The sequence below is a fragment of the Aplidium turbinatum genome, chromosome 1 (genome assembly GCF_918807975.1).
Source record: "Aplidium turbinatum chromosome 1, kaAplTurb1.1, whole genome shotgun sequence".
Taxonomy (NCBI): Eukaryota; Metazoa; Chordata; class Ascidiacea; order Aplousobranchia; family Polyclinidae; genus Aplidium; species Aplidium turbinatum.
This window is the reverse complement of record NC_137472.1, coordinates 52614046-52630246: the sequence shown is the minus strand read 5'-3', so window position 1 is coordinate 52630246 and position 16201 is coordinate 52614046. Positions and strand designations below refer to the sequence as shown.

Below are 16201 nucleotides of genomic sequence, written 5' to 3'. Positions count from 1 at the left end.
GGTCTTAGGGTATTTCGTGCCCTGTGCGAATATCCTTTGCGGGCCCCAATGACAATGATCCAATTCAGTAGCGTAGCTAGGTATTTTGAAAGGGAGGGGGGAGTTGACGGCCGGTGGGCAAAAATTTTGAAAAATTACATTGTATTTGTTGCATTCTGAGAGCATGTTTAACAAAAATTTGAGTATGAATATTACTGTAAAATGGTGCTGTCCCTGTTCGGTGGCATAGCAAAACGATAAGGTCACATTTTCTTTGGCATTTTTCGAAAATACAGCTGAAGCCGCAACTGACTTCAAGGATACCGGTACTTGCTTGTGAATCGAATTGAATTTTTTTCATTGGAAATGACAAAATCACTACATTTTCTGAGTAAATAGCGGGCCCTGTGCGATCGCACGGTTTGCACACCCCAAAGACCGGCACTGCCTGGACGTATGTATCTTTTAAATCAGCTGTTGAGTGTGACAATTAATGCTAAAGACACACAATCCGTTCAGAGTTTTATTCTGTGTTTATTCGTTTGATTTGCGTGGATACAAAGATAAATATAGCGCAATTCCTACTCCTTTAAACTTGATAAAATAATTTCTGGTGGTAAAGCATCCAATTACGGAAGTCATGTACACAACCAACTACTAAAAAAGGCAGTAATGTTTTTTTTCTATCCGTCACACTCTTCAACCTCGGTCTTCCTTGCATTGATCCCGACCCTTCGCTCTGCTTCCAACATCGGTGACAATTCGGAAGCATTATTCCGCTCTATCACAGGCCAAACCTAACCAAGAATGCGCCAGAGCTTGAACTGAATCAAATGATAGAGTCCAACCAATCTTCAAGGTCGTCTTGTTCCTTGACGGATTTGTCTTGTAAGCCTGCAACATATTAGGCCTAGTAAGAGGATTATGATTGCTAATTTACAGATACGAGATATAAATCATTATTTCATGCACAATTCAAACAACACTGTTTGTTGTTTGCATCACGTCTGAGTCGACCATCAGATAGAAGTTTTAAAGAGTGGCCAACGAAAATAATAAAAACTGATTTGCATCGCTCCGACATTGGCGTGGTGAACTACGAATGACAGTCTATTCTTAAACCTGGTGATAATCATGCGGCATTAGAGCGCTTAAAAAAAGCAACCAGGTAATCGAATAAAGCTGTCAATGCATCATTCTAGCCCTTTTCTGTGGAGATAAAAAGTAAGCGTGTCTGACAGTAGGCTACAGTATAACACGGATATCATTCAAAGGATAAACAAGTCAACCTTTTGTAGCGAACGCAGTAGTACCGCTTTCGATTTTCGGGTTCTTTTTCACTTCAGAATCTGAAAAAAAAACGTAACCACTTGCACTTAGACAAACTGTCAAAATTATTCGAACTGCAACAACGATAAATGTGTAAGGATTTGTCCACAATTTTCATGGAAGGTTCAATTCATCTCTGACATCGTAGAACAGCTATATATTTGTCGTAAAGACGATTATCCGATTAGGTTATGTTGGAAGAATGATAAGCAAGCCAACCTTCGTGCACGCCTTCAACCATGTCACTATGCGTCTTGCCAAATCACGCCGCATGCTGAAGGAGGGTGTCGAACTGTCGGTCAAGCTTTGTTAACATTACAACAGAGAGTTTATGTCAGAATAAAAAGCTAACTTACTTTGAGAACTGGAAATAGTTATAGTACCAGAGAGCAAGTCGTCCAGTTCGCTTTCTAAATCTTCTGTGATGATAGACTTGGCGGTTGTAGAAGCAACTTGAGAAGTTGGTTTTGGTGAAACCGGTTTAGAGAAAGATATCGGTGAAGTGTTTCTATTTTCGCTTGGTGATGAAGTGTCTTCACATTTGTTTTTTAGGTTTTCTTCGATAGCAGCTACGTCATCTATTAACTTGCTGTCAACTGATTGTTTTCCTGCTATAGAAATTGGTTCCGACGAAGTTTCTTCGTCGTCGTGTAGCACTGTGGAATCAATAGCATCGGTGTTTGCAATGATGAGTGACGAATCGTTGGTGCTACTGAAATCCTTTTCATTTTTTGGATTGCTAAAGTCAAAGTTATAATCACGAAACGAAAAGGAATGCAAAGGAGCAGCTTTGCTTTTGACCTCGTTGCTTCCCTGACTCCCATTCAGTAATTTGACCAACGAAGGCTGGAAATACAAAAGAAACAAACTCAATGCTGTTATCTTGGCAACTTGTTAAACTTTCTAATGATTATTCTCTAATGTCTGACGTTACTTTGCACAATCTATTTAACTTGTGTGGGATAGAAATTGATCAAAGGCATCATTGCATTGTTTACTCGTTTCTCCGTGTGCATAAGACCTGCGATTTTCCAGCAGTTTCTATGTCATCATACTGTGAAAGCAGGACAGCAAATGCTTGTAAGCTCGTGTAAGAATAAATTCGCTCGTTCATTGTTTCTACAATGCAAAATAATATTGCAACGCCATTAAGATAAAGGATTTTGTTCTCTACGCGATTTTCGTATTTTGAACAATGACTTTTCAATATATTGAGGCAGTGAGTCACAGTGTTCTTACCACTGCCCCTAGATACGTTTAAACAAAACTACTGTATATATGCAAACTATACTGCAGTTCTGCATTTTGCTGCCACACACAGAAACCACAGCATTCTTACTATCGGCAAAATGCATAAATAGCTGTCTAGAGACGTTGAATCAATGTAAGTGGCAATTTCGTAAGCAGGGTTGAAATTTAGTCTGCAATAAAACAAAGATTGTAATGAAAAACTCACATCGAATTGAGTTTCATCTAAACCGAGACGTTCGAAGAATGGAAGCTTGGAAAGTGAGTCCGCCAGCTTTTGAAAATCAATCGACAAAACTTCGTCCATATCCTTAAAATTGAAAAGATAGACAAAAAACTGAAACTTTGTCGTATATTGGTCAAGTTGCTTAACCAGTTGCAAAATTGTTTGCGCGCATTTTCGTCATAAATAAAGTGAAAAAGCGAAACCTGCACTCGTTCATGCGAGAACAATGTGATGAATCGAATAGTGGATTATTTTAATAAAGAACAAAACACATGTTTTTGTCTGATGTCAGTGCTTAGAATTCATTTTAAGAGAAACGTCACATATTTTCTACCAGAACACCAACAATGAAAGTTGAAAAATTTAAAAACCTGATCTAGATTCCAATCTTTTTCCGTCTTGAGCACCATATGTGACGAAGCTCCACCTGCCAATACAAAAATTAGCAATGAGTAGCAAAGTATAAACTGTACACAATATACAGTTTTGGAAGTTAGTTTACATTGTAGAACAACATAAAAACGCACGCAACACAAAAGGCCATAACATTATTTTAATTAACGTGTAAAAATTAAATTAAGCTTTCCTGGAGCCCTATTTAGGAAACTGACATGTAATAATTACTAGCCTATCTGTGTAGTCCGCATTCTGAGTCTTTTCACGTTCTTTACAGATATGGGTTGCTTTGAAGTCTTTCAAAGGCAGACGGTATTAGTGCAATTCAGTATCTCATTATTCTTAATCCATTTCACATACAAAGTGATACAAACTAAACTTTCTTATATGCTTCAATCGAAAACAATGGAATGACGTCATGTAAATTGTAGTAGCCTATGGCTTGGTATTTTCACATGTTTGTTAAAAATTGGAGTCAACAGCATGCAACATGACTTGAAGAAAATTAGATGGATGGAATAATTCCCTGGCAACACTATGTGAAGACTGAGATTATATGTAAGTTACTCTAGTAGACCACCAAATGGTGGTTTTACACTGTATTAAAAAGTAATGCCAGTTGGGCTACAGTATTATGTTTCTTGAAAATTTTATTATGTGTATTAAATATTCTGCTGATTAAAAAAACATTTCACAGAAAACCTTAACACAGTTTGATGTAATTACATATTAGGTAGCCTATACCTGCAGCACTTAAAAGTTCATTGAAATCAGCTCCGATTTGTACGTTTTCTTTTTCTTGTTCTTCATATTTGTCCCAATTATTCAAAAGCGTTCTTTTTGAGTAGCTTTTCTTACCCACTGCTTCTTGAGCAAGACTGTCCACATTGGAGTTAAACTAAAGTTCAAAAAAAAATGTTGAAGTTTCTATTAACAAGAGCGCTAAAACCTTACCAAAACAAGTGAATTAATGCTATCATCAAGATAAAAACAATCGTGTAAAATACATCACGCACATATCAGCACATACGATTTGAAATGATCATTCTAATTCGAAACTACAAAGATTTTGTTTAGGTACTCTGTAAAGAAACGAAAAACAAGGTAGACATTGGAGACACTTAACATTTTCATAAGTCTATAACATCAACATTTTCGTTGCAAGACAACTTTTAGCAAGTTGATCAAATGGTTAAAAAAATGAGCACTTATTACATTATTACAAGTATTATATGTCTATGTCTAATTAATATGTAATAAAGTTTTGCAACCTTGACAAGCATATGAAAGCAGCATACCTTGCTGGTTCCTTCTTGAACATCTGCGATTTTGTTTGTCATAGCTTTTTCGCCTTTGTCTTGTAAAAGATCTAAAACATTCAGTTTGTTTAATAGCCTAGTCTATTAATATTTAAAGATACAGTATTTTAATTCAACTGGTTTAAGATATAAATACATTATACACAAAAAACTAATATCATAATTCATACACAAAGCTATGCCAATCCAAAAGCTAGGCAGTTAGCTTAAAAATCTGGTCTACTTCAAATAATGGTCCATGCTTTGAAATTTTATCTTCACAACAATCAGTTGTATAGATTTAATTGGGCTTCTATAGCCTAGATTAGATGCTAGCAGCTAAGCTTAATTAACATTTTCAACATACCAGAAATTTAATAAATACTATCTGATCATGCACCAAAAGGCAAAAACTGAAATTTTGTTGATTTAACTAAAACAAACCACGCCCTATCACTTAAAAAATTGTACAACTTGTAGGCCTACAAATACAAAAATTTACAACTTTTATAGGCTGCGTAGCCGAGGGATAAAAACTTCTACGCAACGTTAAAAAGGACGTGGGTTTGACACCGCTCCACATGACTTGACACCACACGACTTTGTCTTGGCAAAAACACTTAACAGCATGCCAAAATAAGGGAAACAGCTGACTCAATGACCATGTGTCTTTTCGCCGCTTCCCATTGTCTTGTGTTGCCAATGTGTTTGCAGAGTAGCTACTGTGTGTTGTTACAATGATGCAAAATAAAGCATGATTAGCTATTATTATTTGTTCAGACTTTCATCAATGTTTTTTTCTAGTGTGGTGTCACTTTGCAGTACCAACAAAGTCATAAGTTTTGTTCTACCATCCAATTTTTTCCCTCGCTAGTGTAACTTAATCTGCCACGCACGCAAAAATTGATTTATCATTGTTTGCTAATCTCAAGCTATGGTACACTACCGTACCTCAGAATCTCATGATGTTTCTGTAAACTCTTTCCAATAATGATTGATAATTGCATAGCTAAAAAGTTTACCATTTGCGTATGTTTTTGAGGATTATGCAATGAATAACACTGGTCAACAACAAAAAAAATTTTTTTTGCTTGCATGGGCTTTGAGAACTGATTTAGGGTAACTTTGGGGTGCTGAATCCGAATCTGACATCAGATTTATCCTATCACGTCAGGTTTGTGAGATATGATAAGAGCAAATTGCTACTTTTGTCAAAAGTGGAAGATTTGACGGTGCGTTTACCACCAACATACGCAGTGCTACAACGAAAGTTTAGTGTTAGACAGGCCAAAACAGCTTAAATAAGGTTACTGAACAAGCATTGCCATAGGCCTGTTTAAATCTTTGTGGTTTCATGCAAAATATTGACGGGGGTGGGGGTCAGTTATACTTTTAGCCTCCCTTTTACCTTGTTACTACTGTATGGTTAATAATGTTGCTTAGAAAACAAATTGGTGTCAAAATTATAGTTGGTGGGTGCATTTCAGCTACTTATGCACCCCATGGCCTGGATTTCTGGATATAGCACAATGTGTATGTGGAATAAATGCAACGTCAAATCTTCCATTTTTGACAAAAGTAGCCATTTGCTGTTATCATATCTCACAAACCTGACGTGATAGCATAAATCTGAGGTCAGATTCGGATTCAGCATCCCAAAATTACCCTAACTCCATTGAAAAACTCCATGCAAGAAAAGTTGTGTTGACCAGTGTAATAAATGTCAGTAAATCTTCCAACAGAAAAAATTCATCCTGATAAATGGGTCCACGTCTTTTAGGCGCAGACAGTTAGGCGCCGATCAAATAGGCGCGCACACTGTGGCGTCTGGATATTTAGGTGCGGAGCACTGTGGTGCCCGTTCATTTAGGTGCTATTCCTAGTAAAGTCTGCAGATTGTATCAGCTTGGTAGGTAGGGCAATGCTTTTCACACAAAATGTTATATTGAACAGAAAAATATGTTGTTTTGTTATTACGCGTGTGGAGATGTGCGAGACAACGCTCTACTACTCTTGATATTAGCACATCTCCACAGGACATTTACTATGCATCCTGAACACAGGTTGCAGCCAGATGGAGCTTTACTTAATCTGTTATCTTTCGCAATTACTTCTACTCGGGATGGATTGGTCGTGTGGCGAGTACGCATGATACAACGCTCTACTAGATGAATACATTTCTATAGGGCAGGGATGGCAAACCTTTTTTAGTGCATGGGTCACAAAAGAGACCTTAATCCTTGAAAAAGCAAAAGTGGGTCATAGGCTACATTTAATTACATGTTAATGCGAAACTTGCTGCTGCATCTTCTCTGCAAGTCTTATTATCCTTGGTTGGTAATCCGTAGTTTTTAGCTTCACACATGCAGCACCCATATCTGAGCTGAGACGATTTCGTGTGCTTGATTGTATAAAATTCATGTGCAAAAATAAAGATTCGCACGAATATGAAGAACCAAACAACGTTAACAGAGCTACCGCAAATCTTTTCATAGTTTCAAACGAATTTGGCAGGGAGTTCCACTCTGTAAGAATTATGTTTTCAGCATGGTTTTCAACAGCAGGAAAGTCACAACCATCCATATCCGTTTTCATTTCAATTTTTTGTAGGAGATGATTTAAGTCTACAAATTTTGTTTTCCAAACTGCACTTTCTTGAAAATCTATCATTTCCATTTTCAAGTTGTAAAGACGAAGCCATTCGAAGTTTGATAATTCAAGATTTTCAAATTGAATTGCATGCGGAAAAAGAATGAACTGCAATGTAGTATCTAGGTTTCGGAACTGGGTAAACCTTTCTGACATTACATTTTTGGCCTATTTCGTCAGTAAAACATATTGCGTGCAGTTTGCTTTTGTTCATACGTTAAATTGGTGCTTTAATAACTGAGGAAAATATTTTAGATGACCTTGTTCAAGGTCTACAGAAAAAAATAGCGAGTTTCTACTCAAATGCTTTAATGTGCCCAAACATGGATGGGAAAGTGGTGTAACATGGACCAGTGTGTAATTTGGACCAGTCCCCTAACTCAAAAAATAAAAATCGTTTTGTCAGTATTTTTGAACAGCTTGAAAGAAAAAATAATAATAGCCCGGATGTGAAAAACTCAGCTCATTAGGTTTAGAAACGTGGACGGGAGATTGGAATTTGTGGTTTTGGGTATGCTGATGTTATTTGGAGGAGTTGATTGCTAAACGCTGAGACGTTATTGGCATGACGTTTGAGTCTGATATGATGTTGGTATTATCTTTAACCTATAAGGAGATGTTGTGATCAATTACAAGACTTGTAACCAAGTGTGGAAGTCATAGTTGGTAATTTTTAACAGTGCATGACAGTGTGTAATTTGGACCAGTGATCTCACCTATGCAGCATCGCGTCAGTTCAAAATTCCCAAAGCTGTAGTGTTAAAACATGTCCATAACAGGCTACCAATAAATCTGCTACACAAATGTCAAAAACCATTGGTCGACAACTTGATCTTCCCGAAAATATTGAAGATCAACTGGTCAAACATGTTTTGAAAATGGAGTGAAGATTTTATGGTTTAGGGACCATAGATTTAAGAAAGCTTGCATATGACATTGCGTCTGCCAATAATATCAATACCCGCTTCAACAGTGAAAAGGGTCTGGCTGAAAAAGATTGGCTTAAGGGATTCTTGAACCGTCATCCAGAAATTTCATTTCGAAGACCTCAAGCAACTTCAGTTGAAATTACATACTCCAATGGTCCAAAATACACACCCCAATAGTCCAAAATACACACCATATGTGTAATTTGGACCATTTTTGAACATTTTTTATTGCTCAATTATTCTGTATTTTTTTATTGTATGTGATTTATATTTTCTACACTGGTTTGCAAGTATCTAGACTGTATCTGGGTGCAAAATAATACACATTGACCGGAAGTTGGCTGAGTTGTGCTTATTTTTCTTTAAGGAGTTCAAAATACACACCTTTCCCTAGTAGGCCTACAATATTTCCGCAGCCTTGCAATTTAGTATTTAACTTATTGTAATGCATTGTGAAATCAGCGAAAAAATTTAAATCATTCAACCACGTAGGCTACTTTCGCTTAACTCTGGACTCTGACTTTCGCTTAACTGCTATAGGCTATGGCAATTCGGTATGGTACTAGATTAAAATAGGGTGGGGCCTTATTACAAATATTTAGTGAAACATTTATTCTTTGCTAAAAATTTTGTTTAAATTTCATTATTCTAAAAAAGACAAGTGGGTCACTGAATATCTGTGATGGGTCACTTTGTGACCCGCGGGCCAGTGGTTCGCCATCCCTGCTATAGGGCATATGAACTCTGGCTACAAGTTGCAAGCATACTGGTTCGACTTTGCTCGTTATTAAACCTAGTCAGGGTTTTGACGAAAAACTAAGTTACTCTTCACTCAAGCCTACCACCCGCTTGAATATAGGCTACAGTATATTTTTTACTGATGTTTAGTGTAGTTATTATTTGACTCACTAAAAGTGAACTCAGTCATCTTCGGAAACTTGAATAATTTATTGATAAAGCTTTCGCCGACGCAAACCCGGACTAACAACAAATAAATGCCGAACATGCGCAATTGCGCATTAAAATACAATATTTTTTCTGTTCAATATTACATTTTGTGTGAAAAGCATGGCCGGTTTAAGCAGCTTCACTCACGGAAGCCATGACATATTTTTCTGTTCAATACAACATTTTGTGTGAAAAGCATTGCCCTACCTACCAAGCTGATACAATCTGCAGACTGAATTAGGAATAGCACCTAAATGAACGGGCACCACAGTGCTCCGCACCTAAATATCCAGACGCCACAATGTGCGCGCCTATTTGACCGGCGCCTAACTGTCTGCGCCTAAAAGACTTGCTCCCTGATAAATAGGCTATCTTCATTTGGACTCTTAGGCTCAGTAGCGTAGCCAGGAATTTTAAAAGGCGGGGTTTTGACCACCCAGCGGCGGGGGGCCTGGGGGGCCTCCCCCATAAAATTTTGAAAAATTACTTTAAATTTGGTGCATTCTGAAAGCATTTTCAACAAAAATGTGGGTATGAATATTCCTGTAAAATGGTGCTGTCCGGTAGCATAGCAAAAGGATAAGATCATGTTTTCTTGGGAATTTTTCGGAAATAAAGCTAAGTCTCTATGTTTTCTTGTTGCTAATTCCTGGCTGAGATGTTTGAATGTTTGGTATTGGCAAAACTCGCTCTTTTGATGCAGTTTTGTATAAAATTAGGCAATTTTTTTTTAGACTGAAAGCATCATTCTCACTATCGTGACGTCAAACGCATGCCAAAGGGGGGGTTGTAACCTCCAAACCCCCCCCCCCCCTTGGCTACGCCACTGCTTGGCTACTCTGGAAAATATTCTACCCAAAAAAATTGAAACTGTTTTAGTGAAAAATATTTATCAACGTGGATTTTTTTTATGGGGATTTTTATCAATTACCATAAACAACAAGTATATCAACTGTGCCTTGTCAAAGATTTTTGACCTATCTAAAGATGAACTGTTTATGTCAGAGTATCTTAACTTCCAATACACAATCTATGGATTTTATGAAGCAACTATTTCATCATCATCATCATTTTATTTTTCGTCATTAACGCGTCCGGGACGAAAAAGATACTAACTACAAAAATTGATATAAACCTACTTCAGCACGTTAACGAACGGGAAAAGGTGGCAAAACCTTGAAAGGTTTAAAACGTGCCTGAATGAAAAATTATGTAGTAGGCTATATTATATATCAGTAGTTAGCACGGCCACAAAACCCAAAAAAACAAATAGTAAATTTGGACCAATCGTCCATTATTAAAATTGTACCTGTCTTTTGGGTAGTTACATTGTCAGTCTTTTGAATCCCATGTTTCTTCTTATACTTGGCACTACTCTTCTTTTTGTGCTCATCTGGTCGCATAATAATTTTATTAACGCAGGTTAACAGAGCTAAGTAATAGCCTAATGGGCAAAAAATAACAGAATAGCATCTAGTGTGTGGGCGACTAAAATGTACTTCTGCAAGCAACACATTCTTTAACAAAATAATAAATATGGCTGCAACCTCTTCTACTCTAGATTCAGATAAGTTTGCCATGCCCACCACCTTTGCCCAGTCCTCTGCTCTTGTACAGTCGTACAGACTACAGATTTTTAGGATCCTAATTCCTAACCGGATCCAGCTTTTGATGTTTGAGTATTGAGATCTCAAACTGACAATTTCTCAAATCCGGATTTTGCTGAGGCATGACATTTGTTCAGCAACCACATGACAAGCAGTCACGTATGCTTTGGGCACCAATACAAACAAACACCATGGTTCAAAACCCGTGTTAAAAACTTTCTCTGTGTTTGGAAATATTAAAAGGTTATGTTTTTGTGTTCAAAACAAAAAAATTTAAAAAATCATGCAAATTCAATCCGGAACTGGCTCCTGCACACAAAACAAAATCCTGGTCCGGTCTGGTTTAGTTCAACTTCAGGATTTGTTGAAAAACAGAATGCTCTGTAACAGATATGGGAATAGACGTGGTTGAGGTGGTTTCAAATAAACTGTTAACACAGGCTGCGGAAGGAAGTGGATTTCAATTCAATTTATTCTGCTATCTTAAAAAGTTAAAATTGTACGGCAACCTTAACCAAACCTGGAAGAGGGAAGTAAAGACTAGAACATCATACAACTAAGGCGAAAGTGAAAATTGAAAAAACAAAAGTAAATAGTTAAAACATCGCACTCTCGAGTTTTTTGGCGCAAAAAGTAGCCTAACTCATGGACTTCTAACTATATAGAAGTCCATGCTTAACTACTTTCAATTCTCTCATTTTCGCAAACCATCATTTTTCCCCCCCGATTAGTTTTCTTTTTTCAATTTTCTCTTTTGCCTGAGTTGTGTGATGTTCTAGTTGTTAGCGAAGAGGAAAGTGCCAGTGATGCCAAAGTCACAATGTTGACAAACTAAACTTTGAAGAAGCTAAATAGCCTACGTGAGAGCACTGAACTGCACTGTAGAATATGAGGCAAAAATGTAGGAATGCGAAACCGCAGTTAGTAGGCTGCAGAACTAAAATATCCCTCTTTCACTATCCACCTTGGCAAAGTCAGTTCCAAGAATTTTTCCGAAGAAGCATATTTACTTGGGTCAATCATTTCCGGGAAGATTTTTGCCCATTTGTTTGTGTGTGTCTTCTACAGACAGTGTACAGATCACTCGGCATGCGACAACTCAGCAAGTAGGCTACATTTCAGCTACTGCCAAGTCAGCAAATGAGATACAGTCAGAGGTGGGCAGTAGCGCGCTACTTTTGTAGCGGCGCTACTTTTTTGGTAAAAGTAGCGACGCTACTTTTTAGTTGGAGTAGCGGCTGCAGTAGCGCCTAGCGGCGCTATTTTTATTGCAAAGTAGCGGTAGCGGGAGAGCCGCTACTTTTTTTCAGTCGCACTCCCGCTACTTTTTAATTTAAATTGAAAAAAATGCTTGTTTTTTTGCAATAGCCTACTGGCGTGGTCAAGCAGCTATATAATCGGCTTGGTTGCAAAGTTTCGGTCTTTTCTAGCTGACGTCAATTTGTTTGGGCAATATCTCGTATGATGAAACCTATCTGCCAGGCTTTAGACATTCTCCAGGGCGAGTTCAAGACATATTACGGAGTCTTGCTTCTAACCATCGCAATTTGCGGGAAGAAGTTGACCGAGATCAGTGATCTTGTGACCTGTGAGGAGTTGAAAGTGAAAGTCCTTGAAGGGGTGAAGAAACGATTCAACAAGTGCTTCAACAACATGAAATGCGTTATGGCATCATGTCTTCATCCCTCCTTCAAGACGTCGTCGTGGCTACAATTTCTGCACCACGTTTCCACGGATGATGCTGACGCACTGCGAGAAAAGGTCAAGACAGATGTAATTCGACTGTTGCGGGAGACATCAAGCCAGGTTGATACCGAGAAGAGTGACACCAACACCAATCATGACTCCGAGGATGTATTTTTTGGAGTATTTGCGCCATCCCGTGAAACGTCGGTGCAGAAGGAAGCAACAATTGTAGACGCCTTTTTTTCGGACAAGAGCAATAAGTCCTTGAGCTTTTCGAATACCGAGTTAAAACATCTGTTCATTAAATACAACACCCCCATTCCTTCCAGTGCTGCGGTGGAGAGACTTTTCTCTGTTGGAAAAGAAAAAGATGTGCTTAAGCGAAAGTGTGGGTAGGACTTAGTGACTCTCATTTTGAAATTCTCGTGTTTTTGAAAGATGCGTAACAGTAAATTTCCCTTAGAATGTGTTTTCTATAACGACGTCAAAATGACAGCGTAAACGAATGATAACATTCGTTATCAAGGTCATTTTTGCGTCACTAAGGACTTGAGTGTTTCCTAGTGTCATTTTAGACAAAAGTAGCGGAAGAAGTAGCGGTAGCGCGCGCTACTTTGGCCCTAGTAGCGGTAACGGGTAGCGCGCTACTTTTGTAAATTGGTAGCGGGTAGCGGTAGCGCGCGCTACTTTGGCCCAGGTAGCGGTAGCGGGTAGCGCGCTACTTTAAAAGTAACGGTGCCCACCTCTGGATATACTTGCTCACAGTGGCGTACGCAGGATTTTCTCAAGGGGGGGCCATTGACAGTAGCGTGGCTAGGAACTTTGAAAAGGGGGGTTTTGACGACCGGCGGGCGAAGCTCGACGGCGTTTTTGTTTAAGACGACACCCAGCGGCGGGGGGTCTGGGGGCCTCCCCCATAAAATTTTGAAAAATTACTTTGAATTTGGTGCAATCTGACAGCATTTTCAACAAAAATGTGGGTATGAATATTCCTGTAAAATGGTGCTGTCAGGTGGCATAGCAAAAGGATAAGATCATGTTTTCTTCGGCATTTTTCGGAAATAATACAAAATCTCTATGTTTGCTTGTTGCTAATTCCTGGCTGAGATGTTTGAATGTTTGGTACCGTATTGGCAAAACTCGCTCTTTTAATGCAGTTTTGTTTAAAATTTAGCAAGTTTTTTTTAGACTGAAAACATCATTCCCAAGCATAAAGAGACTGAAAGCATCATTCTCGATATCGTGACGTCACACGCGTACCAAAGGGGGGGTTGTAACAAACCCTAAAACTTCCCTATGGCTACGCCACTGGCCATTGATATCCCAGACGTCTTCATGATATCCCATCAGTATGGTTTTAGTTTAGACTTTATCCACTTCTTTCTCATTATAATAGGGTTATAGAACACTATGCTACATTGGCATACCTGGGGTGGGGTAGGTGGATTGGGCCATGTATTTCGTATTGGCTTAGTCTATAGAATAACATTGTTAATTGCTTTGACAGTGCAATCCAAAACATCTTAAATGCCTTAATCTATCGTTATCATAACTATTAAAGCATTTTTAAGGGGGGGGGGGGGGCATGGCCCAATGACCCCTACGTACGCTAGTGCTTGCTCACGTCGGATTTGTTTGGTCATCGCTTGTCAAACTCACTTTGCTGACTTGTGACATTTTAAGTTTCAGCTTGCTCAGTTATTACTTTCTCAGTTTTATTTCTTGCTCAGACTTGTCGGAGACTCATGAAAATATTGCCCCTTAGTGTCGAAGATGCAGTCCTCTTGAAACGCATGACCGACCGACGAAGTGACAATCATTGCAATTTGCAATTGCAAAACTTGCAATGAAGAAACCAGCATTGCAGAATGTCTAGAAAGAATCAGTGTTCAGTTCAGTTTGTTTTTATTTCTGACCATCACAACGAAAAAAAAACAATATATGACAAACATAGCAGAGGTCTAGAAAAAGGTAGAAGCGACAAAACGCGGACGTTATAGCGTGCTGCGTGATACCAAAGCAGAACAACCAGTTTAAAATATGGCACGGTCGCAACACCAGTGGGAATGTATTAATAATATTACGTACCGTATATAGGTAATGCTGCAAGCACCAAGGTGCTTTTTCATCATTCTCACCTACATAATGCACTTGTTTTGTTTGTTTTTTATCCTGCATTGCAGGAAAGCGGACTTGAGCGCTATACATCGGTTTACACCTTCTGATGTACACCTGACCCACGCTGCAGCCGACGGCAACGTCTGTTTCCGGTCGTCAACTCTACTTATGACTTAAATTTGGTACTACCCATTACTCGAAATCGATCACTGGGTAGAGGCAATTATCGTAAAGTTTCTAGCCCAGAGAAACAACAGCAAGTGCGGATGGCTGGAGTCGAACATGCAGGCTCTCGACTGCGAGCCCAACGCGATAACAGCTACACTTTCATGTATATACATTTATTGTAAAACGTAGATCAGAAAGAACTCTATCCAGAGTATGGGTAGATTCGTAGATTGGTTACGGTACCCTAACAATTTGATGTAATATCAATTTAGTAGCAAACCAGTCTGATAGCTTGTAAAACTACCCAAAACACGATCTAAGAGGTTCGGGTGCAACCTAGTTCGTACCCTGAACAGTTCGTACCCTGACAAGATCGAGAGAAAAAATTAAAAAAGCCGAAGTCGCTGATCGCAGTTTAATAGCACAAAGCCGAAGTCGCTGATCGTAGTTTAATAGCACAAAGCCGAAGTCGCTGATCGGAGTTTCCGCAAACAACTCGAGGGTTAGGTTTAGCGGAAACTGCGAAAAAATATTTGCGGAAACTGCGATCAGCTAGGGTTAGGGTTAGAGCATAGATTACTCTATGGTTAGAGTTAGGGTAAAGGTTAGCGGAATTCGGAAACTGCGATCAGCGAGGGTTAGGGCATAGATTACTCTAAGGTTAGGGTAAGGGTTAGCGGAAACTGCGGTTAGCGGAAACTACGGAAAAATGTTTGCAAAAACTGCGATCAGCGAGGGTTAAGGTTAGAGCATAGATTAGTCTATGGCAACAGTGGGCAAACTGCGGCTCGCGAGCCGCATGCGGCTCTTCAACAAAATTTTGTGGCTCTTGTATTGAATCGTAATATACCGGTACTACAAAAAAATTAAGATTATAATTTATAAATGTATCTCGGACTGTCAACCAAGCAGTGGCGTACCTAGCGTATAGCAGGTATGGCTCGAGCCATGGGCGCCACATTGATAGGCGCAAAAATCGGTTGGTATAAATTGAAATTTGTGAATTAGCCTACACTGTCTTCAAAATCTAATTTGCGGCCAATACAACACAAAGATCAAACAAGAGTCTCTCTTTTACTGTAGCCATTGTTAAACAATGGAACTGTGACTTTGCAAAAGCAACATTGTGCTTCTCCTGGCTCATTTTGCGTTCAGTGAGCAACAATTGGAAGTTTACTAAAGTCGTTATAAGCAGCGATTAGTTGAAGCTTAACAGTAGTACCGGTACCAGAACTTACTTATTCATTTTTACAAAAATTTATAACTTTGTAAAATCAAAACATCGTGCAACCTTGACAAATGGAAGAATTAATTCGCACAGCAGTAACAACTTATCGTCCAAATTTTCAGAGATTAGTGAGTCAAGTACATTGTCGTCGTCTTCGTGTGAGCATCTGGGGCCGAGGGTCTATCCTTTTACCACCCCAGATTCACGATTTTCCTGAACTACCCTGGAAGGCTACTAGAGAGCAGCCAGTCTTTGGTTTCATCATCCATGACACTCAGACCTTCCACTCCGTTAGGTGGCTTGAAGATGGAGCAGTCATTGATGATGTGGTCTGCGGTCTGTTCCTCGGCATCACATTCACAGGAGGAGGAAGAGGCCATTTCCCATTGGTG

At 38.9% G+C, this 16201-nt stretch overlaps 1 protein-coding gene across 1 annotated transcript; it reads right to left on the bottom strand.

Annotated features, from left to right (window-relative positions):
* Positions 1-484: 484 nt before the first annotated feature.
* LOC145776606 (uncharacterized) lies at positions 485-10495 on the bottom strand. The gene is made up of 8 exons (XM_082587838.1): positions 10312-10495; positions 4477-4547; positions 3923-4076; positions 3154-3209; positions 2765-2866; positions 1665-2154; positions 1269-1328; positions 485-873 (listed from the first exon to the last, which is right to left on the bottom strand). Exons 1-8 carry the CDS (start codon positions 10403-10405, stop codon positions 809-811), a joined length of 1092 nt encoding a protein of 363 aa, XP_082443964.1. The 5' UTR covers positions 10406-10495; the 3' UTR covers positions 485-808.
* Positions 10496-16201: the final 5706 nt, after the last annotated feature.

Excerpts from the sequence above, each read along its gene's own strand:
- LOC145776606 (XM_082587838.1), bottom strand. The coding sequence starts at position 10,405 with ATGCGACCAGATGAGCACAAAAAGAAGAGTAGTGCCAAGTATAAGAAG. Across the intron at positions 3,210-3,922 it reads TGAACTTTTAAGTGCTGCAG|GTGGAGCTTCGTCACATATG; the intron begins GTATAGGCTACC and ends TTGTATTGGCAG. Across the intron at positions 2,867-3,153 it reads AAGATTGGAATCTAGATCAG|GATATGGACGAAGTTTTGTC; the intron begins GTTTTTAAATTT and ends TTCAATTTTAAG.